Source organism: Camellia sinensis, chromosome 12, assembly GCF_055761805.1.
Source record: "Camellia sinensis isolate YWXY chromosome 12, ASM5576180v1, whole genome shotgun sequence".
NCBI classification, from domain to species: domain Eukaryota; kingdom Viridiplantae; phylum Streptophyta; class Magnoliopsida; order Ericales; family Theaceae; genus Camellia; species Camellia sinensis.
The window spans coordinates 162,016,996-162,044,281 of NC_138972.1; the positions used below are offsets into that span (position 1 = coordinate 162,016,996).

Below are 27,286 nucleotides of genomic sequence, written 5' to 3' on the forward strand. Positions count from 1 at the left end.
ACTCGCATCATAATCTCCTCCCCAACCCTACAAATAAACACAATAGTAAATAACTCCACCTCCATCCTAATTCCCTCCCATCTATTTAACCCCAAAACAAACGGGCCTTAGACAACAATCGTTTCAAAATCCAGAAACCCACATAGGTTGATGCATCAAGAACACAAACTGTGGGTTTTTCGTAGTGGTCAGTGTTGGCACTTTGAGCTTCAAATTCCTTCATTTTTCTTGTCTCCGTGAAAGCTTTGTTTTGGTTGCTGAGGATGGTGATGAGGTTCTACTTGAATCGTTCTCCTTCTTCTTCTACTAGTTGGTATAGAAAATGTAAATGTAGTATGAGAGAATGTGAAAGGTAGATTAATGGGTAATGGAAGAGGAATGAATAGTCGATGAACTATATACAACTACACCACGTTTCTCACCTGCTACTGGTTGGCATTGGCTTACTTTCATCGTATTATCTCTTTAATTTTTATATATTTTTTTCAAATAATACTTGAGACTTCACAATTTATGACCCTATAACCCCTGATTAATTTATAATCACTCCCCCCCCCCCACACACACACACACAACAAAAGTGTGGGGGTGTTGGGGTGCTGGGGTCTCTAACACCTCTAATTCTTTTCGGTAATAAATCAAAAAAATAGTTTATAAGTCACTTCTTAAAATAATCTTTGGATTGGTAATAGGTTATTTTTTTGGCTTTGGTAAAAAATAAATAAATAAATTACAATAACTTCAACTGTGATATATTTAATTTTAAATTTTAAATCTCGTTTTAAATAAGGACAATTAAAGATATTTTCTTTACAAACAGAAAATTCTTCATTTCAAGGATAAAGTCGTCATATAATTTATTTTGTGTTAATTAACTTATTTGTTATTTGAAATGTAATGACCTTCTGATTTTTATAATCTACTTTTAAATTTTTTTTTCCTAAGAAACTAAAAATTAAATTGGTGAAAAAAATTTAAAAACATATTTTTATATAATTTTATCTTTTGAAAGGGTAGGAATAATTTTTTAAATAATTTTTTATATTGATTTTGTTAAATTAGTTTCTATTTTTTGGGAAAAAAAATTCTAAAAATAGTCTCAGAAACTCAAGTCAAACATGGCAACAATTTTGATATCATTATTAAACCAATCCATTAAATCAAAAAATTCAAAACTAAAAATATTTTATAGATTAAATATATCGATTACATATTAAAACTTTATAATCATCAATTACATAATAACTACCAAAAAATATCTGTTAATAATAAAAAGAACCATTTATTACATAATAATCATTCAAAAACATCAACAAAAACAACCACACATTACATGATTATCATCCAAATACATGCTAAAAATTAAGTTGGCAAAAAAATAAAAAATATATAAAAGATTTATTATTTTTATATAATTTTATTTTTAATGGGTAGAAATAAATTTTAAAAATTTTAAAATATATTTTTGACTTTCAAACTAATTTATATTTTATCAAATTGATGATTTTACTTTTAAAATTGAGCATTTTTCGTTTTCAAAAGAAACAGCATATTCAATTGTCCTTATTTGAAATGAAATTCAAAATTTATAATCAAATATATCACAATTAGGATCAGAGATCAAAGTGACATAAATCACAAATTATAAGGACTATTAATATAATTTTGCAAAAAATAAAATAAAATCTAGTAATACATATCAATATTTGGAATGATTTTTAACTTTTTACAAAAACGTGTAAAAAAAAAATTTTAAAAATTTAAAAAACCTTCAATTTTTTTATATAATTTTTTATTTTTTAATTTATTTATTATTTTTTAACCTTTTTAGTTGGTTACCAAACTAACCTTATTGGTTGGATTGATGCATATTTTATTTTAGATAGATTTACTAATAAGTCTCATATTTTAAACTTGTAATTCATATAGTTCTATTTTGTTTTATTTTTTTGATTCATTTAGTTCTTTTGGATGTATAATGACTCATTTATCCACCACATTATAGTGTCACATTTGAAAAAAGGAAATTAAAGCGATTTTTAATGTCACATCATACCCGTCACATTAGAGTATCACATTTGGAAAAAGTATATTAAAGAGTTTTTAATTTTTGTTATTGTGTCACATCATACCTGCTACATTGGAGTATCACATATCACGTTTGACAAAAGTACATTAAAGAGTTTTTAATTTTTTTTAGAGTATCACGTCATACCTATTACGTTGTCATGTTTGAGAAAAGTACACTAAAGAGTTTTTATTTTTTTTTAAAGTGTCACATCATACCTGCTGCATTGGAGTATCACATGTTACGTTTGGAAAAAATACACTAAGGCCTCGTTTGGGAACAAGCTAATTTAGTAACTTTTTGGCTATTTGGCTAAAATATGAGCTAAAAAAAAACTAGTATGTTTGGGATGACTTTTTAACTTTTTATGAAAAGATGTGCAAAAAGTAAAGAGAAAAGAGAATCTTTGACTTTTTGGTATGGGTTATTGGCTTTTTGGCTAATTTAGTAATTTTTTGACTTTTTGGGTAAAAAACTGGGTTCCCAAACGAGGCCTAAGAGGTTTTTAATTTTTTTAAAGTATCATATCATACCCGTCACGTTGTCACATTTCAGAAAAGTACACTAAGAAATTTTTATTTTTTTTAAAGTGCCACATCATACCTACCACGTTGTCACATTTGAAAAAAGTACACTAAGGAGTTTTATTTTTTTTTAAGTAAAAGTTTTGGAGTGGTACACTATGCCCACCACGTAGTCACATTTAGGAAAAGTACATTAAGGAGTTTTTTATTTTTTTGGAGTGTCACATCATACTACGTTGTCACGTTTGAGAAAAGTAAACTAAAAAGTTTTTATTTTTTTTAGAGTAAAAGTTTTGGAGTGTCATATTATACCTGTCATGTTGTCACATTTAGGAAAAGTACACTGAGGAGTTTTTAATTTTTTGGAGTGTCACATCGTTGAAATATCACATTAATACCTACCATATTGGAGTATCACATCATACATGTCATACTAATAAAAGAGTATAGTTATCCACCAAAACACTACCAAAATAAAAGATAAGATCACATGGAAAGAAACTCTCCACTGATAAGACTTAACAGATCACTAAAAAAAACTTAGACAAATTGAAGTACTTATTTACGAGATAGAATTTATTGATAAATATCCCTTCATTTTATCTTTTGAGTCATTTTGTTAATTTTTGGGGCTAAGGCCTCGTTTGGGAACAGGCTAATTTAGTAACTTTTTGGCTATTTGGCTAAAAAGGTAAGTAAAAAAAACTTGTATATTTGGGATGACTTTTTTGGCTAATTACGAAAAGATGTGCAAAAAGTAGAGAGAAAAGAGAATCTTTGACTTTTTAGTATGGGTTGTTGGCTTTTTGGCTAATTTAGTAACTTTTTGGCTAATTGACTAAAATAGCCTCTTGCCAAACGAGGCCTAATGTCACGCCCCAAACTCGCCCCTAGAAGTTTGGTAACGAGACCGGCCAGTAATCCTAGATTACCACAGGCCTTGCTATACAAAACATAAATAAAAGGGGCTTGCGGAAGCGAAAACAATAACCACTAATAGTCCAAAGAGCTGTGCATTTATATGAACATACATTACATGCCAAAAATGTGGTTAATTTACCCACTAACTGTACATCACATATAAACAAGATTCATGTACAAAACATAGGCTCACGCCACATGCACAGCCAAAACCAAGCTTCCTAACGGCCTTCTAGGCCTAGCCCCAACTCGGAGGCACCAAAACACCCGGTAGGCTTCAAAACGGCGGCTCGGCTCGGACCCCGCCTAGGCTTGACTCCCAGAGTGCTCACCTATAAATACATATATACAAACAATGAGCTAAAGCTCAGCAAGTAACATTAACGTAAAGGGGTAGTGAACGGATTCCACATTCATATACCATAAAATAAATCATCCATAAACATAATCATCTCATATCAGAACATACATAATGGCATACTCCATAGAACATAACATTTGTCGTCCAACGACTAGAGTAACCGGTTCCGGACACCGATTAAACACATGCCGAGATCTCGTAAACTGGTCCACTTAGGACTATCTATGGATGCCATACTAGATTTGCAAACTGGACATTCGTTCACAGAAAACATTTATCATTTCAAAACCGTAGCATAACGTAGCACTTTTAAACATAGATCATACTAACATATCTTTTACAGAAATGTTACTCACAGTGGGTTTCCAAAACCGATTGCACGGTCTTCGCCTCTTGACCTGCAATTATCAACATTAGAACACATTTCTCCATACACATTATCATTAAATCACTTAATACATGCCATATTATCCTTTCTTTACTCTATTTTATGATTATGAGATGCTAAATGATGTCAATAACATGGTAAAATCAAGTAATTCAACCTCTCAAAATTTCCTGAAAAAGAGGTCCCCGCTCGAGCGCCACTTTGTCCGCTCGAGCGGACTGCACAATTTTCCGAAACTGCTGGGAGGCCTATTTTCACGCTCGAGCGAGAATACCTCCGCTCGAGCGGACCGCGCGAAAATCTGAAATTCTGGACTCTTCTCAAGCTTTAACCTTTCCTTTTTGCAAAAACACTTCAACATTGATGAAAACCCAAGTCCCAAAACACTTGGAACCCACTTGATTTCAACATTTTAGCTTCTAAACAAACCCAAATGCATCATGCACAAGATCAAACCATGATTTAAAGTGAAGAATCATAACTATTCATGTAAAAGCTTCATTTCTTCATATCCATGGAGGTTCTTCCTCAAAATATGACAAATATAACCATAAATCATCTATTCATGCCATGCATGCTCAAATTAAACACATATTCCCCTTTCAATCCTCTTATTTAACATGAGATCATTGATGCATCAACCTTACTTCAAGAATTTAGAGAAGATCCTTACCTTGATTCTTTAATTGAGGAAGATTTAAGCTTGATTCTCTTTTTCCTCCTCTTCTTCCCCTTTCTCACGAATTCTCTCTCTCTCTCTCTCCTTTCCAGATTTTTCTTCTCTTTGGTTTTGAGTCAAAACATGGTCAACATCTTTATCTATATACATATATATATATACCATAAAAATAGAATTGTGCCATTATCTTGAGCCAAACAAGGCTTAACGAATCAGACGAAATTCAGTTCTCAATTTATTTTCCCAAATGGTTCTACAAATTCCCGGTATCACATAGGCGTGTTCAATTTCGTTTTCCGAACCCATTACGGTCATCAATTTCAGTCCCAAAGTTCTCATCTCAACAGATATTCTTCTAAGTTCAACAGATAATCTTCAATTAAATCATGCTAACACATAATTAATTACTGGTAATCATAGTATACGGTTCTGGGTCGTTACACTCTCCCCAACTTAAAAAGTTTGGTCCTCCAAACTTAGCTCATGCTGATAATATTCAAATCAGAAATTTCGGTTGTACGTGATAATTCTTCCGTCAGAAATGTTCAATATAAAAGTAGTCATATAGACATAATCATTCCTTAACAAGTAATAACAAAGGTATATTATTCCGTCATGGTCATGGTCATAGGTTCTTCCGTCAGAAAATTCGTTTTTTATTTTTTCCTTTTTGGTCACTTATTTTTATTCATATTATATGAAAAAATCTGCGATCCCAAAATTAAGAGCCAAATATTAATGTGTGTAGTGGAGATTAAATTAACAAATTTTATAGTTTATAAATTAAATAAATTTGAACAATTAATTATTATTTTTAAATATATTGAATACCTGATAGATTTCATAAATTTAGATCTCATATGAATCTTCAACATATTTTAATAAAGCAGAACGATTTTTGAATTTTCAACTTATTTTTGTCTTATTAAGACATTTGAAATGCTCAAATCTGTTCAAAATATAAAACAATAGCTGAGATATATTTTCTAAAAAATATCCTACATAAACATTTTCTACTCTCTCTCTCTCTCTCTTATTTTTTCTTTTTTTCACTCATCCTTCCATGATCCCACCTTCCTTTCTATTTTATTTTTATTTTCTCCCGTTTTTATTTTTCTCTATTTTCCCCCCCCCCTCCATTTTGTTCAATATATTTTATATATTTCCATACAATATATGTATGCCCGTATAATTATATAAGCAAAAGCAGTATTGTATGTATGCCCGTGAAAATTTTATGTATGTCATGCATATCTATCTATATAGCTATATATTATATAAGCAAAAACGAATTTTCGTGAGAATATTTGTGAGAATTCCAAAATTTTATAATAAATTTATGATTATAATTATATTCTAATCCTAACATTATTTACACCGTGCCTTCAGGTACGAGCATTAATAGTTATGCGTGCTAAACAAAAAAATATTATAAAAATATGATAAGTATTGAATTAATTATTTTTTAAACAATTTTTTTGTTTTTTTTGTTTTGATAAATCTATTTTTTTGAACAATTTTAATGGTGTCAATTTATGAAAACCTCTAAAAAAAATGTATATAATACTACATAATTCTATAAAAAAATTTAAAAAAAAAATCAAAGTTCAGTGGGTTCAATTGAACCCACTACTTTATGCATAGCTCCGCCCATGTCATCAACTATATGGTCGAGTAATAGCTACTGAGTCTTGAACAATCTTGACGGAACCTGGAAACCAAAGAACAATTTTATGAGAGGTCATTATCTCTGCAGACATAGATAACTAACAACAGCATAGATAAATTTAATAGGTGCAAACAAACTTGAATGAACATTTCAACGACGATCTTTTAGGGCAACATAGCATCAGAGGTTAGAATTATAACATGTTCAATTTACACCACCACTAACAATAACAAAAAAGCTTTGATAGAATTAAATACAACATTGTGCACAACTACAAGCATCAATCTAAGACCACCACTAAGCATTTCATGAGAGTAGCTATTGTTATAGACTATGCCTTCAACTTTAGAAAAGGGTTGATTTTCCATGCTTGTGTTCTATTCTGCAAACATCCAAAGAGTGAAAAACAATACCATCTACAAAGTCTGTTGCTCAAGGGGAAAGATTAGAAAAAAAGAAAGCACATGCAGGGAGAGAGAGAGAGAAGTCAATGTTATTCACCTAACAGAAACAAATACTAACTCATTGGTTATTGGTTATTAGTCAATTAATATAGCTAGCCACCTTGCACTAATTAAGAACATAAATTACTGTTTTGAGAAACTGTACAAGGACGATATATCTCTTTTTCACAATTTAGAATCCAAGCAGGGTATGAATTTTGGGAACATGTTACATTTCATCTCAGACAGTTTATTAGAGAAAATGCAGTAAAGAGTAGGTCTAGAAGCAGCGGAGAGGGAGGAAAGAGTTAGGTTTAGATCAGTGTTTCCAGATCATCTAACCTGTCTGTCATATCGAGACTAAGACCATGCCATGGTGGTTTTTAGACTTGGTATAACCTTGGAAACCCTGAACTCTTTTCAGTCCAGGCTGAATGGGTCAGACAAAAAAAACCAGAAACTCTATATCATTACCAACCCAATTACTCATTTTGCCCATGACTAAAGCCTTCAGTACCATAATTCAGTTGCAGCCTTCAGTATTTGGGCATTTCCTTTGAAGGTCATGAAGTTGAGGCTTTAAATTTGTTTTATGCAATAGAGGAATCCTGGAGAGGGGGTGTTGCTTTGGGACAGAAGGTGCGATCTGAAGGACAGAAACAAAAGAATTCTAGGGAGTTGCGTAAATCGGAATGCTCTATAAATTATGATCGGGACAAAGGAGGGGAGGGAGGGGCTGGTAGAAAGGGCCGTGGAACTCAATTATTGTTGTCATGCAGTTAAAAATTTTGTCATGGAATGTGCGTGGTTTGAATGATAAGAGGGAAAAGGGTCTTGGTTCGATCTCTATTGAGAAGTGCCAGGGCAGATGTAGTGTGTTTTCAAGAAACAAAGATGGAGTGCATTGGAGGAGAGACTATCAAGGAGCTTTGTGTGGGGGGGGGGGGGGGGGGGGGTTGCACTTTGTGCATTGGACTTTTTTATGAGCTTTGGGGGTGGCAAGGGGTGTCCTTCTGTGTTGGGACCGGTGGGTGGTGGAGGAGGAGGAGGAGGAGGTGGAGGTGGGGGCTTTCTCGCTATCTTGTTTGTCTCGTTGTGTTGCGGATGATTATTGTTGGGCCTTCACTGAGGTTTATGGCCCCGTTAGACGGTCGGATCGGGCTACGTTTTGGGAGGAGCTACAGTCTATTGCTTTTCGACGAGGGGTTCCTTGGTGTGTGGGTGGGGATTTCAATGTGGTGCGGTGCATGGAGGAGAAGCATGGGACGACCTCAGTGTCTGGATCTATGCGAGCTTTTTCTTCATTTATTGATGAGATGGAATTGGTGGACTTGCCGCTTCAGGGGGGTGGTTATACTTAGTCGAGGGGCAGGGCGAAGTCTCGTATTGATAGGTTTTTGGTGACTGGAGATTGGGAGGGACATTTCTCACAGGTGACTCAACTAAGGTTGCATCATCTTGCATCGGATCATCGGCCAGTTTTGTTGGACAGTGGGGGGATCAATAGGGGACCGTTGCCATTTTGATTTGAGAATATGTAGCTTTTGTCTGAAGGCTTTGGGGAGAGGAGAGAGTGAGGGGGTGGTGGGGCAGTTATACTATGCTTGGGAATCCTAGTTGTCATTCAGCCTAGAAATTGAACTTTTCAAGTTGGATATGCGAGAGTGGAATAAGGAGGTGTTTGGGAAACTGCAGACTCAGAAGGCGAATATTTTAACAGTATTGCAGGGGTTGGATGAGAAAGAGGACAAGGGTATCTTGTCGGAGGAGGATATGGCTCGTCAGGATGCGACTCGAAAGCAATTTGGTCATGTGGCTCGTATAGAGGAGATTAGTTTTTGCCAGAAATCTAGATACTTGTTGAAGGATGGCGATCGGAACACAAGCTTTTTTGACCGTATGGCAAATGTGCATCGGCAAGTGAATCAAATAGGGAGATTGCGGGTGAATGAGGTGGGGTTATCATCCACAGAGGAGTTTGGAGGCCGACGTTGGATGGGATTCCATTTGATGTTATTCTAGAGGCGGATTGTCCTTTGTTGGAGAGGGCGTTTACGGACGAAGAGGTGTTTGAGGCGCTGTGAAGTATGCCTGGGGATAAGGGGCCTGGGCTTGACGGTTTTTCCATAGCTTTTCTCCAGCACTGTTGGGGAGAGGTGAAGGACGATGTGATAGCTACGTTTGAGCAGCTCCACCGGACAGGATAGTTTGAGAGGAGCTTGAATGCCACTTTTATTGCGTTGATTCCCAAGAAAGGTGGGGCACAGGATATTCAGAACTTTCAACCTATCAGTCTTTTGGGTAGTGTGTATAAGCTATTGGCCATGGTTTTGGCGAATCAGCTTTGAGGGGTGCGCGGGGAGGGGGGGGGGTGTCGGAGTCTCAAAATGCCTTTTTGGGTGGAAGGCAAATTCTGGATGCGGTTTTGGTATCCAATGAATGTGTGGATTCAAGGTTGAGGTAGAGAAAGGCGGGGATTATGTGTAAATTAGATATTGAGAAGGCATATGACAATGTGAGTTAGGAGTTTCTGTTGTTTATACTGGAGAGATTGGGTTTTGGGGCTAGAGGAAGTTAGTGGATACATTTTTCTATTTCTACTGTGCGGATGTCTGTGTTGGTCAATGGCTCTCCAGCAAGTTTTTTTCCCCACATATAGAGGCCTTCGGCAGGGTGATCCCCTATCCCCATTGTTGTTTATTCTGGTTATGGAGGCTTTGGGGCATTTGTTGTGGAGGGTAGTTCATAGAGGTCTGTTGTAAGGTTTCGAGGTGGGTTCTAGACCAACTTCTTTGGTTGTATCCCATCTTTTTTATGTGGATGATGCTCTTGTATTTTGTGATGCGGACACTGGTCAGATTGGACATCTTCGGTGTGTGTTGCTGTGTTTTGAGGCTGTGTCCGGTCTTCAGGTCAATCTCCCAAAGTCTGAATTAATTCCAGTAGGTGAGGTGGCTTGACTTCCAATTTTGGCAACGATTTTGGAATGCAAGATGGCTTCTCTGCCAGTTTCGTATCTTGGTCTTCCTTTGGGAGCTTCTTTCAAGGCCCTCGGGGTGTGGGACAAAGTGGTGGAGCATGTGCAACGGTGTTTGGCAAGGTGGAAGTGACAATATCTATATAAAGGCGAGAACATTACGTTGGTCAAGAGTGTCTTGTGGAGTATCCCAACTTATTTTATGTCCGTTCATGTGATCCTGGTGGCAGTTGCAAAGCGGATTGAGAAGTTGCAGCGAGATTTTTTATGGGGAAATGAGGGGGAGGGATCTCATTCTCATTTGGTGGCATGAGGTCGGGTTTGTCGTCCTAAGGAGAAAGGGGGTTTGGAGGTTAGGAGTTGGTTATGTTTAATTTGGCATTGCTGGGTAAGTAGTTGTGGCATTTTGTGGGAGAAAGGGAGCATTTATGGGGGAAGGTGGTTGTGGCAAAGTTTGGTCTGGGAAGAAGGGGATGGTGTTCGGGTAGGGTGGGACAAACCTCATGGTTGTGGTGTCTGGAAAGAAATTTGGTTGGGCTGGGAGGAGTTTTGGCGAAGGATTTAGTTGAAGGTAGGATTGGGAGATAGGGTTCGTTTTTGGCATGATAGGTGGTGTGAGGATACTTCTTTAGAGCACCTGCTCCCTTTGATTTTTGGGATTGTAGAAGATTGCGAGGTTATGGTGGGGACAGTTCGAACAGGGCAAGGTCAAGCAGTGGAATGGAATGTGCGGCTGCGTCGTGAGGTTCAAGATTGGGAGGTGGATCAGTTAGTGGAGCTGTTGGGTTTCTTATACGGGTTGCAAGCTGGGGTTGCAGGGGAAGATTTTATGGTTTGGGTCTGTCCCGGTTCTAAAGGGCTTTTTTCTGTGTCTTCCTACTATGGTGCGCTTGTTTATGTTGATGCGGTTTTGTTTCCTTAGAAATGTGTCTGGGTGTCGGGCACAATATCCAAGATAGCTTTCTTCGTGTGAACGGCAGCCTTAGGATGTATTCTGACAATTGACAATCTGATGCACCATGGGCATATACTAGTGAATTGGTATTATTTGTATGGTGGTGATGCTGAGTCGGCAGACCATTTGCTCTATCATCGCCCAGTTACATATCAGTTCTGGATGCTTATTGTGGCTATTTTTGGTTTTGTTTGGTTTGGTTTGGGTGCAGCCAGGTTCAGTGTTGGCTGTCTTGCAAAGTTAGGCTGGGGGTAGGGTTGGGAGGAGATGTCGGAAGGTGTGGATGATTGCCTCTCACTGTTTAATGTAGCTCATTTGGTTGGAACGTAACAAGCGTGTCTTCCAAGGGGTGTCTCAGTCGATTTCTAGGCTGGAGAGGCAAGTATTTATGGTGTTATATAATTGGGTTACGTGGTTCGTTAATCCAGATGTTTTAACTTATGTCGATTTCATAGAGGATTTGATAGCATTTTTCTTTAGGGGTTTAAATTTCGTATTCTTTGCATCATCTTGATACTTTTCTAATAAATTTGCTTATTTATCAAAAAAAAATTAAATGATATTATCTATAATGATAATTTATGTTAAATAATTGTAAAATCACTAAAGAAAAATGATTAATTTGATATAATGCATCTTTTATATTATCATAAATTAAAAGAGATGTTTGTAAAAAGAATTTATAATCAAATTTCTTCTATAGATATATATATATATATACATACATATATAAGAAATAAATAATAAGATTTTTTTTTGGTAGGATCAAAATCGTAGTAGAATCGGGATCGTAGTGCAATTTTACATGATTTTATGACTAGGATCGTAATCACTTTAAGATCCTACTAAATTTAAGAACCTAGTGCAATCCGGATCGTTTAGGCCAACTAGAATGATCCGGATCGGGATTCTGATAACCATGATTGATACACAAGCTACAGTATTCATTTGCTTACACTTTTAAGTTGTACATTTCACATATAAAAATTCCTTTTCCACTGCTGGATTCATGGAAAACCTAGCATATAGATATGTTTATGAAGAGCTGAACTATTGGCTGAGGAGAGCGAAAGTTATGAAAAAGGAAAGAAGAAAAACCTACCTTCAAGTGGTGTGGCATTATCTTTATATCAAAAGGTACATGAAGCCATGCCTCGGGTGGATAAAAGAGAAAATTCTCTGCCTTACTGGTATACACATCAGCATATTGATGGATGTTATAAGCAAAAGCAGATTCTTGACCTGTGTCAGTGAGGAAAGTGGCTCCAAAAGATCTATTAAACATGTTTTTCATTGCACATCGTGCCTTCTGCCTCTCCTCATTTAGCTCCCACAAAAGAGACCGGAAAGCTTCACTTCTCTGACTATTAGTAACAGTTGCATGCAATTTACCAAGAAGCTCTTGTATTATATGAAATTTTGCCTGTGTCCACATAGAAATATAGAAACAAGAAAGAACTAATAAATTCAAAATTTAAAATGGAATTTAAGTCAAATTCTCAACTGAGACAATGATAGAAGTACTGCACCTTTGAATTTGAAACTATTCGTGTGCAACAAGCAAGCCAAATTACCGACAACAAATAAGAAATTCTTTTAACAGCATCATAAATCAAGGTTTTAAAAAAATATAGTAATAATAAAAATTAAATAAAATAAACTTATTCTGGTCAATATTATGAAGAAGTCTGTAAATCGAGTTAAACGATAAGCATGCTAAAATATATTATATTCCATCATGCACATGTTGGCACAGGCATGCCCAAGAAAAGTCAGAGAGAGCGAGAGAGAGTTTTTCATGTAGCAGTTTAAAGATTTCTTTCAAAATCAAGTATGTTCTTTGCACAAAACTGATTTAAAAAATAAAATTAAAAAAATTTGTTATGCAATCTTCAGAAAAAGAAAAGAAGAAATCATCAAGGCATGCAAGCACCATTCCCTGAACATATAATTACACTGGCTGGCAAAAGCCTATCTCAAGTAGGGTTCATAAAATGTGTATGATCATACCTGTTCAAAACGGTAACTATCCTCATTCTGTATCTGTATCTCATTCTGCATAATCACCAAGTGAACACATGCAAAAACTCAGTCTCCAAATATTTGAAGAGAAACGATTGAATTTTATCAGATCAAGAATTTAGGAACCAGATAAATAAATGAATAAAAACAGAAGCATTGCATAACCGCACAGCCAAATTTTCACTAAGTCGACAAAATTTCTTTCAGGGTCAACTGCACCCAATTATATAAACAACTTGTGTTCACTCTCATAAGGTCATTTGGAATGCGATAATGTGCCTCTTGATGTCAAAGCTATTGTGGTCTAAGGCTCATACGAAACACAAAACTAATGACCAATTGTCCTTTGCTTCCACAATGATGTATCATGTGTAGGAGGCACGAAGAGGGTATTGAGTCATCTATTTTTGTATTGTCAAGTGGCTATGGCTATATGGCATAGATTGTTTCAGTTGGGGAGATTTCTTGGTTTCGGGTTTCTATAATTTGTGTAGTATTTTGGGTGATTTGATTGGAAAGAAATGCAAGGATTTTTCTACGATAATATTGAGGATTTATTTTGGTTTGTTTGTTTTTATCGGAAACAAAGAGTGAATAAATTATTAATAAAAAATATCAAATGCCATAAGATGGGAACAAGAAGTCCACAAAAAAAGAAAAGAGGAAGAAATTGAAGCTTTATGGAATAAAATCTATTGTGTCTTCTTTTTGAGTTTCTGTATACTATCATCCCCTTTTAAGGGAATTCCTCTGTTTTAATTTATAGAAATTGGAGAGCAGTGTGTGATTTGTAATATTGGTTTTTGTTTTTGTTTTATTTTTTTTCTTTTTTTTACATCTTTTGGCGAACTTCTTGTCATCTGTTTTTCCTTTTTTACTTGTTTCTCTTTTTTAATAAAGTTTATTTTTGTTGTAGATTGAAAAAAAATAAAAAAAATAAAAAATAAGAAGAAGAAGAAGAAGAAGAAGAAGAAGAAGCTATGCTATGAGTTGTGGAGCACCATTTTCATCTAAGATAAAAGAAGAAATTTTTAAGATAAGTTGGAGCTGGATGATTTTCTTATGATATATCTGAACATCATGAATCATGATTGCAAATTATCCATTTTCAATCCTGAGATTCGTTCAAAGGTTTGTTCAATTCTCTTAGCTCGGGCTCCTATCAAGCTTGGCTTCTTTGCGCATCATAGTGGGGAAGGAAGTCGCTCACTAGTGCACCTCACCCAAGGTTCACATCGCTAGGTCAATTCATGCTTCGATGCATTCCCGCCTCATGTTTTCGAGAGAGTGTTGTGCCATACATTATTTCCCATTAGTAACTCTTCTGAAAAAAAAAAAAAAAAAAAGGTATTTTTCTCTTTCAACGTCTATTGAAATAACGTTATGTTCTAATCATAAATATCATTTTTTTAGTGGGCAAAGTACATATATATATAATAATTTATTTATTTTTGGATAAATAAACAAACTTTATTAGAAGAGTATCAAGATGATGCAAAGATGAAAAAACCATCAAAAGATAAAATGAAAAAATAAAAAAAGATAAATAGGGATAATAATAAATAATTTTAAAAAGATGAAGTAAAAAAAAAGATGTTCAGGATTAGATTTAGGCCAAGTTTGGGGACTTCAAAAAAAGTCAAAAAGTCAAAAAGTTACTCAAAAAGTTAAAAAGTTAACACTATTCACCAAAAGTCAACAATTACGGCTGCACAACTCCCAATTCAAATTTTTCCCTACAAATCAATTTTTACAATTTTTTATTACACATTTTTCAATAAAAAGTCAAAAAGTTAACCCAAACATCCATATTTTCAACCTCAATTTTTTAGTCCAAAAAGACAAAAAGTGCACTTTTTTAGTCTTCCCAAACTTGGCCTTAGTAATTAGATAAATAGGGATATCTTGTTTACTAGAAGAAGACATAAACAAAGAATCAAGTTTCGAGATCACCTTTGCTCAAAATCAATATTCAACATTACCATCAAAAGTTTCCAAGTACAGGAACCAAAGTGATTAATCGGTTTTTTTGGAAAGTACTAGCAAGAAATGAAAAAACCACTTGTAATTAATGGAATTGAAGACATACTTCTAACTCATGGATGATGGCAGCAGTGCGCCACCCAGCTTTTGAAGGCCCTCGCAAGTCACTGTATAGATGATCCCCAAAGTATATTACCTATATTATGGTTTAGGAGGAAAATATATATTAGTAATTATAAGGAAACACATAACTAAGTTTAATTTAGAGGTACGCTTGCAAAAGTGATTGAAATCTTTCAATTATTATCTTGTCCAACAAGTATGTCAAAAATGAATTACCTCTGGACCATTCCACTTTGTAATTTGGAGGAAGGACTTAAGGCATCCATGGTAGTATACTCTATCTGGAAGAAATGAATCCACCTTTGAGAAAGCTAAGGTATCCTTCTCTTCATCATAACAGCTACACAAAGTCCCAAAACAAACCGTGGAAAAGATAACCAAAAGAATTCATTAGTATAGCATAAAATAATACAAAAGACAGAATTAAACAAAGTGGAAGAAAGCAATTAATGCAAAACAAATTGCAATCAGGTTCAATATATATATATATATATAGAGAGAGAGAGAGAACAAAACCCCATCCTAGGGGGTAACCCCTAGGGTTACACAGAGCACTTAGCTCAACTAATGTCTGTATTCTTCAATTTAAAACTAAGTACAATTAAGCTTACATCACCTATTTATAGATTGCAGTCACTAACAGCCCAAGCTAATGGAATAGTTAGAAGAAAACTTATGACACTTGAGCATAGGACTCGATTTGACATTTAAGATATTTGTTTTACTACATCAGGCAACAAAATTGCAATCAGGTTCAAAATCAAGAGACATAGAACAAAACCCCCAATCTAAGGGTAGGCCCTAGAATTAGAGAGAGAACCAGAGCACTTAACTCGATTAATGTCTATATTCTTTAATTTAAAACTATGAGTGAACAAAATTGCAATTAGGTTTAAAATCAAGAGTGAACAAAACCCCCAACCTAGGGGGAACCCCCCTATGGTTAGAGAGAGAACCAGAGCACTTAGCTCAATTAATGTTTATATTCCTCAATTTAAAACTAAGTACAATTAAGCTTACATCACCTATTTATAGACTAAGGCCACTAATAGCCTAAGCTAATGGAATACCTAATAGAAAGTTTATGACACTTAAGCATAGGACTTAATTTGACATATAAGATATTTGTTTTATTACATCAGCAACAGTATGAAAAAAATAGTTTGAAACTCGAACCAATTTGTTTTCATTATTGGGAGAACAGTTCGCGAGGTACACAATTAAGGTTCAAGGAGAAAAGGTAATAAAAGTAAGGCAAGGCCTATAGTTTCTACATCAACTATTCCTGTGCAAGACTCGCTGCTGCTTCTTTTTCTTTTTTCCTTTTTCGGGTGCAGGTGGGTGGGTGGGTAGGTTGGGGGAGGACTAGTTTATTACACAAACTTCTTTGGATTTCTGACATACAACACTCAGGAAAAGGGTAAGGAATACTAAGAAGCACAGACATTTACTTAAAGGAGTTGTGTCCCTTCAGAACATGACACTTCTCGGGCACTGCTAGCCACACCTGCTATAGCTTGGACATGTTCAAACACTTTACCGAAACTTCTCAGATGCTTAGCCGACAGTTAATAGGAGCATTTGCCTGACACTCTTAAAAATGGGATGAACTTATGCCCAAGTGTACAACCTTTTTACAAAGAAATAAGAGAAAGTTGACATTGTACATATAGCAACTATAATTCAAGCATCTAGCAGGCACATTCAGATATATGCAAAGATTTTAATCTTAATGAACATATGTATATAATATATATATATATATATATGAAGAAAAGAGTTGGAAAATAATTAGTAATATATCATAGGTATCTTCTAGTTTAAAATATATGAAAAATATATTTACATACTGCTGTATCCATGCTCTACTTAAAAAATTTACCATGCTGGGTTTTCACATTGTGTTGTTTTAATGCTAGCCTTTGTGTTAGTACTACATGGAATGTGTGTCCAGCATATTTCATTGGACACACACCTAGCAAACATGTCTAGAAATTCAAGATTACTATATAGTTGTACATGCAAACAAAACTCTTTTACTATGTTACTTTTGTTAGATAGTTGTCACAAATAGAGTGAATTGCCCATGTTTGATGCTTAATGCTACGTAACAGTACCATTTTATTTACAGCACAAACAAAAACAAAGAAAAATATGAACATTTTGTCATGTCCTTGTATCTTTTGGACTTGGCAATGAAATCAACCTGACACTTAGACATGTATCCACATTTGATGTACATTCCTATGACCAAGTAATGGGCAGTCACAATGCTCAAGGCTCCCACTACTATGGGGTTTGGGGAGCATCAAATGCATGCAGCCTTTCCTAGGTGCAGAGCGTCTTTTTCTGTGGTTTGAACCTGTGAAACCCAGGTTGCAATGGCGCAACCTTACCGTTGCGCCCAGGCCCACTCTCACCTAAGTCCAAGTAATATAACTAAATTAAAGAGAATAGCACCTCAAAGAACCTCAGCTGTCAAAACCAATTTCAAGATTCATAGCTGCTATCCAACCTCAAATGTGGCTTCTATGAGCAATAAAAACCCTTGAAAAGGGACAAAGCCCATGTAGAGGCAAGAAGTACACAAAACAAAAACACAAAATTGCAATGTTAAAACTATAAGAGAATTCAACAAAATGAGCCCACAAATTACAGAAGCAAAATTAAATCACACAATCAGTCCTTTAAAAGGCTCAATCAAAAAACAAAGATCGGAAAGGGAAACTGTCAAAGTAGGAAGCACAAGAAAGCAATATTCCATTTTTTAATGTAAAAATGTGACAAAACAACTGGAGAGCTTAGAGTTGAAGAAAATACCGGAACAGATTCTCGGATGTGTAAAATTCTGGTTTATTCGCTTTAGCAATCACGACATCAAAAAGCTCCCTCCAGGAGTCTCTTTGACCCAAAGAATCCTAATTCAAATGTAAAAAGACAACTAAAAAACTTAAATTTCAGTGATTCCATATAGATCAGCAATTGAAATTCAGAAGAAGGAAGAAAATATCAAACCCAAAACAAAAACAAAAACAAAAAAAAAAAAAAAAAAAAAAAAGGAAACAAAATACTCAACACACAAACATGGGAGAAAAAAGAAAAAGAAAAAGAAATGGGTACATAATGCTAAATTGGTAAAGGATAAATTACAATTTGCACCCTTGTATTTTACCTTAAATTCCACTTTAATTCATGTACTTCCAATTTTGATGGTCGCAACCCTGTAATTCCGGTCAAATTTCAATGTCAACCCTCTATCAACTTCCATTTAGAAGAGGAACAGCTAACAAGTATGGACATGGGCACATGACACGAAATTACACACATACAACACGGACACATTGACAGGACGATTTTTTTTAAAAAAAAGGCAGGACACGACATGTGAGGAACACACAAAGCATATAATTTTATATATTTTAGATATGTCATAGATATTATCATTACAAATAGAATTTAAAAAATGCAACACAACACTAATCTCTAAAGTTTAAAGCCGGGGGGATTAATAAATTTAAATCTACATTATTTTTCTTTTATCATTGTATCCTTTTAGTTATTTTGTTCAAAATTGTAATGTGTTTCATGTATGTTTAAGCAATGGTCATGCCTGTCCCCAAGGGTCCCAAGTGTGCCCGACAGCCTGTGCTAAAAAAAACATTTAAAAATAATATCTAAACATTTGGACACGAGTCATGAAATGTCCAATGAGTATCGGTGTCCGACACTTGTCCAACACAGACACACCACCTTCTTAAAAGTGTCGATGCTTCTTAGATGAACTGAAACTGACCATGGGTCTATTGCATGACTTAAAAATTAGTTAATCTGTCATATCAAATCTTAGGGATTAAAGTGAGTCTTCAGAGAAATATGGTGGGATAAAGTTTTAATGTGCTACCAAATTAAGTCATGTAACAACCACATGTTTAATTTAATTCCATTCAAATTTAACAGGAATCATTGATGAAGGGTTGACATTGCAACTTGAGTGAAAATGCAGAGTTTTGACTGTCACAAAGGATCTGACTTCTATTGGAAATGGGAGAATAACATGACATATAAACATTTTGTGGTTTACATTAAAATTGTCCCAGAGAGACTGATTGACAACGACAGAAAATTAACACACATCTAGCGTAGAAGGGAAGTAAATCAGGTATTCAAAGAGCAAATATAAATATAAAAAGGTGTAGACACAAATACATATAATATATATTTATTAAACAATCAAGAAAAGTTATGTAATTTTAAATACCTAGATGCAACAATCTTCACGAATGTTAAGGAGGAGGTAATTCAAATCTTAAAATGCAACTGATGCACATGATAAACAATAATCTGTTTCAAGCCCGCGCACACACAAACAGAGAACAGTATCAGATTCTAATACGCGTGTCTAGTTTCTTTTATTTTCTATTAGATAAGTGTTCTGGTGATCAACTGGATACTAAAGTGGTTAGGAGTCAGGAACAACAATCATGAGAACACTACCATCTGAAGGCCACACATGGCGTCAGTATCACGTGGTCCAGACTTACAGAGGCTAATAAATGTGTGAACTAGTTTTACGAGGTTTGGGATAACTTGTCTAGAAGCGAACATGGAGGATCCCTATCTAGGGTTGAGAACTCTGCTGTACAATGTACTGTTAGGATCAGCAAATCCTAGAGTTATCCCTGCTTAGGGCTTCGGCCATACAAGTTGCCCCCCAAACAATTAGTTATGGCAAAGTGTATATACTTCTTACTCATTAATGTAGTTAATGTTTTTTTACATTTAACTAAACAAATAAGCAAGATTCTGAATATCATTTCTTTATATGCACGTGTCTTACCCAATACAGTTTTCTGTATATGGCAATTTGCATTTAATATAACATGGGTCAATAATAGGCAAACATCAGAAAAGTAGAATGCTGACAAAATTAGGAAAGTTTATACGTAATTAAACGACAAGCAATAGTCACAATGACAAAAGTTCAGTTTCAAAACCAGTAACAACAAAGTCCAAATTGAAATTAGAAAAAATCTCCAGGAGTTCCAGCAATATGTAGAAGGATGCAAATACAAAAGGAATATAAAAATAAAGGTGATCAGGGGATATCTTTTCTGAGTGTCACCTCTAACATAAAACGCATCCCTCCATCCACAAAATAATACGGAGAGTTGGTCAACAAGAAAAGTTTCTTCCCATTTTCCTTTAGCATCCTGAGAAAGCGTAGCAGCTGACTCTGCAAGGTTTAACCATACAATAACAATTTTTCAAGTGTCTAGTATAATAGATTAAAATTGACGAAATATAGTATAGCCGTTGTCCCATTTTACAATGAGCCACCACTAACCTGAGAATGAGTTAAGAACAGGAGACCTCAAACAATAAAAGCAAATTATACAAATATTAGAACAGAGTTCATCGTCGCGCACATTTTTAACTAGGTATCTTTGTGGATCAGATAGAATTCCTCTATGAGCCAAGCCACTTCGGTGAACATGCTGAATTGCACGATTTACATCTTGATAGACATAGGATGCATCAAACTCGAGCTTTGCGTCAACAAAATGTTGCACAATATCAGCAATAAGGCAGGCCTACAAAATCCGAAACAGAAAGCATATTCAGGGTAAGAAGAAAAAAATTACCAAGCGCAATTAACAAGAAAATAAATAAAAATTACAGAGATAGTTCTGCTGACCTAGAAATCAAGATTCCAGACAAACGATAAGCATAAATGCAACGGAATCCATGTTGCATATATAAATATGCATTGTAAACAAAAGACTAATGAACAGAAATAGTGCTTAAAATAAAAGACATCGGAATTTCTTTTTTCCTTTTCTTTTTCATGTATATCAGGAATGGAACAATCATGTAATTTGGCTCGATCTTAAACGAGTTTTAAAAGAGCCGAACTTGAGTTCTCAGTTCTGTTGCATTGAGCACACAAATCTTCCAGAGAATATATCTGTATAAAATATATTTAATGGAATATGTCATGCCACCATAGGTAAAGGTTTTGTGTTCAAACTGTATAATTGAGTGTTACATTTCCATTTCTATAAAATCTATCATTAATGGCATATAAAACTAAGAATGCAACCTAAGTTGAATTGATAATATTGATACCAACAATAATAAAAATACTACGACTCAAATAATTGATAAAATTGATAATAATAAAAAAAACAAAGATTTTTTCTATCTTGCAATTCAGCAAATTCAGGAAATCCATTCATCCATTTGGGGGGGGGGGGGGGGGGTGTGTGGGGGAATGAAGCTTTTTTGATTGGATGGGAATGATCACACTTGATATTTTAAATTAAAGTCAATAATATATGGTTTTGGATATAAGAGGATAAATTCTAATTCAAACTCATGATTCTAGTATTAAACAGGTAGAATGAATTTTCTTATATTAAAAAATACATAAGTTTTCTTATATGCATGAATATTGACTCAGATCATACATTTCAATTGAAACCAGCACCGACTTTATATCTAAAGTAAGTTAGTCAATCAAAAGAAAGGAGCCACAAAAGTTTTTGTCATGTGAACACAAGAAGATTTCTACATTAGAAGGCGCACGACTCAACATTTACAAATTTTTTTCATTCTTTAATTGTCCAGTCCATGCATCCACATAATGCCATTTATGACGATGTCATTTATCCTACATAAAAAAGGGCAATCCCAATGCACAAGGTTCCGGCCACTGTGGATCTAGAGAGGGTTAGATATATGCAATCTTACCCCCATGTGTGGATAAGTTGTTTGTATGTTTGAACCCGCGACTCCCGGGCCATTTATCCTACATCAGAACCCATAAAGTCTGAAATGGTCATGCCACTTATGATTTTCCATGAATGCATTCATTTGGTCTTCTATCATTGCTTCCAAAACTCAGCTTATGAAATCAAGTCTCAGTTTCTTAATTGGAAGTCCATGTTCTATTACGTTACAGTTGCCTATAGTCTACATATAATATAGGGTTTACTCTTGATTTGTCATATTTTAATCAATATTGTGATGTCTAAAAATATGTATTGCTTATGAATAAAGAAAACTAATGTTAACCCCCCCCCCCCCCCCCACCACCAAAAAAAAAAAAAAAAAAAAAAAAAAAAAAAAACAGACAAACACACTTAACAAGCAATAGATGGATTGATGCACTGGAAAATGCTCAGGAAAGAAAATGTGGAGCTTGGTTTTGCATTTTATCAATATGGCATCAATCCCAAATTGAGTAGAGAAGGGCTATGAGCCATCACAAGTCAATTATAAACACCCGTTTCATTTCTTTGCTTCTATACAAATACAGCAATCCCACATCGGGCAATCAAACCAACTTGAGGTGCTACATCTCTTTTTAATAGGCTACTACAGCATACAATGCGTTTAAAGCCATATGGATAGCTGCGATCTGGCAAGTTTTAAGATTTTAAATAAATTTCTTTTTGTTTGAAATAAAGCGAACCGGACTATTCAACTGCAATTTTGATTCAGCCTAGTAAAGTGGGGTGTAACCTACTCGGGCTTCCAAAATTCCGGTCCGAAGCAGCCACTACCCTACAACTCGGCTGGTTTTTAATACCATGATTTTAAGCCTTCAAACCTCAAAACATGATCTAATTTACCTTTTCTTTAAATTTCCCTAATTTACAACCCTAAACAATTCACCTAAGATATAAAGATTTACAAAATCAGCCCCTGATCTGTCCACAAATTCCCATCTTTCATGTCAATCCCTGCCCTTTTGTTACCCAACAAAACCTTAATAACTTCTATAATTTTGCCAACCATTCCAACTTCATAAACTACCACTAATCCAACCCTGAATAATCCTACCATGCCATGATGCCACCCTACATTAATTTTGCGCACTCTGTTAGAGAGCATGTGTTGCTGCACTTCTCCTATGTCACTGTCTCTAACAAATGGAAAAGGAGAACAGCATAAGATGGAAAAACAAATTACCACGCTCTGTAATTAAGGGATAAACAAAAGAGAATATAAGCACCCAATTTAAAAAATGGATAAATAACACAGATTATCCCATTTTTCACATGCATGGATGAGTTTACAATCGGATTATTAAAAGGAGTGAAGAAGACGAAAATCTGGGAAATGATACTGAATTAACTATACCCTGTACATAATATAGAGGATTGTATGTTCATTAAAGAAATACATAACTTCAATGATTTCCCTCGATACAATTTGTTTAGGGAAATCCTGAAAATGTTTCAAATGGACTATTTCACATTTACTTAGAAACAATGCAACTACATATTTTATGTGAAAATTCTAGCAGTGAAGAGCCAAACTCGCCGACCATGTTCAAGCCAAAGTGTGTGTATTAAAAACAATTTCTGAATGAGCATCCCACAGTCAAATGATAAATTGGGAATTAAAACCATGAAATTAAGTGAATGAAGACAAAAGTAAGAACAAGAAAAGGAAGACAGGAAGAACCAACAAAATGAATTGAGGCTACATAATTATAGATATGCAACAATAATAAATCTGACCTCACTAAAGCAAAAGAAATCCATCAAACTGACGAGTCCACGTGCTTGATCACGGCCAATATGTCTTGTGCCATAGATTTGTTCTATTTCCTTCTTGGTCAGCTGTAAATTCATATGGATTAAAACAATTAAAGATAACAATTATTTCAAAATTGGGTAGAATACTTCAATTACTCAATTACATATAAACAAAGGATCAGAAGTTTGTTTCATGTGTTCTTTTGGTTAGCTTGGAAATGGGAACATTTTAGAAGTTCTTTTCACGGAAATCCAATGGATTTTTTGTATACAATCTGATGTCAGTGAGTACCAGTCTTTTCTTGCAATGCATATAGTAACTTAATTTTCCCTGTCGTAACTTAATCTAGGTGATTCTTCAAAGTATTGAAAATGCATATAGTAAACAATGCATATGGGCTTGACTTTCTTACATCTATGAGTTCCTTTGCATAATTTAAAAGTTATAGCTGCCAATCAATGTCTGTCCAACAAAGCCATATATATATATATATATATCAAAACCGTTCATTTTAAAGTACCTTGCGCCGACCAAAGTAGCATCCATCAGGCTCAATTGACCCAAAGAAATCCAACTTCAAAAGGCACCCTTTTAGCTTGTCATAGTACAAACCTCTAATGGGAAAGGTGGGATCATATTTGAATTCCAAGCAACTATCAGGGTACCTAAGCTGAAAGCACCACAACAACATAGTCCAAAAAGATGAAAATCGCAATGAGTACTCAGCATGGCTCATAAAACATCAACATCAATAACATAAGGCAATACTCCAATATAATACCAGACCTCATTAACCAAATGTTCTTTGGCAAGCTCATATATCAAACTCTGTAAGTTAGCAGAGTAATGTGCCAATGTATAGTCATAGTCAAAGCCATAAACTTGAATATTCTCCAATCTCAGGTTCTTATTGACATATATACCTAATTGCAATTATGAAAAAGGCAATCAATACAAGAAGTTAAAAAAAATAAATAAATAAACTAAAAGAATGAAGAAATGATTAAAAAGTAGTAAACAAATAAAGATTAATATACCATTGGGATCCATCTTCTGCATTCCCTTAAGAGCGTCAGGAATCTTGAAAAAACTCTGTTTTGCAGCATCGAATTCGCGCCGAATCTTGGCTATCTCTTCTTCAGCCAGCTGATTATCTTCTTCCAGTTTCAATATCTTTTGTTCGAACGATATGCTCGAACTGTAGCCGCGACAGCCTCCTCCAAACCCTAATAAATTCAATAGCAAGTCTCACAGTGTCAATCAAATGCCCTCGCATCGCATTTCCGATGACACAACACAAGATTCAGAAAGACGAACTAGGGAAATTAATTAAACAAGAAAGAAAGATAGAAAGAGAGAGAAACCTCCGCGAGCACCATAAGAAGAAGAAGACAAGTCAGTTCCCTGCAACAAAACACACCATTGTAACGAATCCGATGCCCACTTATGTGCATGTGTCATGAATATACATACAAATATGTCTACACAGAAAGAGAGGGGGACATACGAGAGAGGAACGGCCGAGGGGAAGAAGCCTGCGAAGAGATGCCATGAGAGAGAGAGAGAGAGAGTGAGTGAGTGCTCAGGTCAACATTCCGAATATGTGTTTGTTATGAAATTAGTTAGGGTTTATTTCTTGGGAGGTGCAATCTTGTGGATGAAAATTGAAGCCGCCGTTTTGGATGTATATACATTCTTTTGAAATGTCAAAAAGATTGTTAGACTTTTATTTATTTTTAACTCACCTCTTGAGGTTTTAAATAACGGAAGTGATTGAGGGCCCTAAATTTCGGGGCTCGAATGCCCCGAAATTCCACTTTAAGTAAAAAAAAAAAAAAAAAAAAAGGAAAAAAGAAAGAAAAAAAGAAACAGTTTTCAAAAATGGAAATTAGGGGCATTAGGGGCAAAATTTTTAGGGCCACCAATCATTTTCCTTTAAATAAAATGGTGCAGCTGTCTCTGAGTGGAGATCAAAATTGGACCATTCAATTCAGTTTGTGGCTTTATTTTTTTGGTTCTTTTTTGATAATTTGAATCAGTAATATGTAGAATTTGTCGAGTATTATATTCTTATAAAAAATTATGTTGATTGAATATCGATAGCTATTTGATCAGATCAGATTTTTATCAACCGTTTATTTTTTTACCGTCTATTTTTTTAATACAAAACTAATCTGATCAAATAGCTATCGATATCTGATTAATGTGATTTTTTTTAAGTACATAGTACTTGACGAATTCTATACATTGAACGATTCAGATTATCGAAACGATGGCCAAAAATGGGCCCATGGATTGGACTGGATGGTCTAGTCTTAATCTCCAACTGGAGACAAGTGTAGACGCGCCCAGTTCGGACTCGATTTTGTCACGGTTCTGAGTCTGAACCAAAGAGTCCAAATCCGGCAAATCGTTTTGAGAAACAGATTTTTGAAAAGAAGTGCCAAACATGGACTGCTTTGCCAGATACAGAGTCACCACCTAAATATTTTTTAATGGGAAAAATTTAGGAAACCCTGACTCGGTGCCGAAGGCCACATGCCCGTCATCACCGGAGTTGTCTCGGCTCGGGAGCTTGGGTACGATCGGGGAAGGTCAGCTATGAGCACCCCCTTTCGCCCGGTCCAAAGACCGGCCTCTACTAACCATGATATCCGATTTTGAAAACGTTATGTGTTCTTATTCCATTTATTAGCCTAGAATTACTATGTTATGCGCACAGCAAACAAGTATAGACTAGATTGCCTAATTTGGAAACAAGCATTGCATATCCGTTTGTTTTGGAAAGCGCTTTGGAATTTGCTACTCGCAAGTAAGCTAAAATACGGATTTCAACGAGTTTTTCCAACTCAAACAATCCAACCTTCACCCACAGGCATTAAAACAGTTCATCACATAAGCATTTAGTCGCATGGCAAGCATACTGTCATGGCAACACTCACACGCGTGCGGGATGCTAAAGCATAAATACTTACATCGTACTCCGTGCCAAAATAGTAAACTAGTTAGCAAACATGCATGTCCTAGTTCATGTTAAGAATGGATAATGCATCGCATGCAAAAATGCAATCTAAACAGGCTCGGCTAACCTAAACATGGCATGTGAAATACGATCAACTACCACATATTCAATTTGTGAATTGAAGTACAAATGCAGTTAGCGTGATGTACCGAGCCTAATGCATGCAATACAAATGCATGAATGCACACATGCATAGCATAAGGTATGCTAAATTAAACGTGCCCTAATACTAACCATCAAAGCAGGTAAGTAAAAGGGAAGAAAGAAGTGGGGATTGGAAGATATACACTCCACTCACACACACTTATTACAGATTTGCCTTTGCTCGGAGGGACCAAATAAATAATACAAATTAATTAACTACGCAAGCTAATTAAATATTACAAATTGCCTAATTAATTAATAAACTAATTAAGCTAGGAAAACAGATAAACCGCCTCGGGAGGAGGGCCGAATGCAGCGCATGCCCGGATCTTGCTCGGAAATATACCGCCATGCATAGGCTGCCTCTGTTTTCCTTCCTTTACTCCTCTGGAGGCTGCCAAAATCTCAGAACTGGTTCCTTGGACACTGAGGAGTGCCACCGGCTGAATGAAACTGTCCC

The 27,286-nt window shown here is 35.2% G+C and overlaps 1 protein-coding gene across 2 annotated transcripts; it reads right to left on the minus strand.

The window, feature by feature from the left end:
* Positions 1-6,370: 6,370 nt before the first annotated feature.
* Positions 6,371-25,362, minus strand: LOC114280501 (HAD-superfamily hydrolase, subfamily IG, 5'-nucleotidase). Of its 2 annotated transcripts, XM_028222874.2 has the most exons (14): positions 25,168-25,362; positions 25,025-25,064; positions 24,698-24,886; positions 24,447-24,583; positions 24,181-24,330; positions 23,642-23,743; positions 20,540-20,704; positions 20,236-20,346; positions 17,934-18,031; positions 15,330-15,453; positions 15,097-15,186; positions 12,996-13,040; positions 12,088-12,408; positions 6,371-6,652 (listed from the first exon to the last, which is right to left on the minus strand). In XM_028222874.2, exons 1-14 carry the CDS (start codon positions 25,210-25,212, stop codon positions 6,623-6,625), a joined length of 1,647 nt encoding a protein of 548 aa, XP_028078675.2. In that variant the 5' UTR covers positions 25,213-25,362; the 3' UTR covers positions 6,371-6,622. The 2 variants fall into 2 exon arrangements, with proteins under 2 accessions (XP_028078675.2, XP_028078676.2); XM_028222875.2 differs by lacking the exon at positions 20,236-20,346 and having other exon boundaries at positions 25,168-25,359.
* Positions 25,363-27,286: the final 1,924 nt, after the last annotated feature.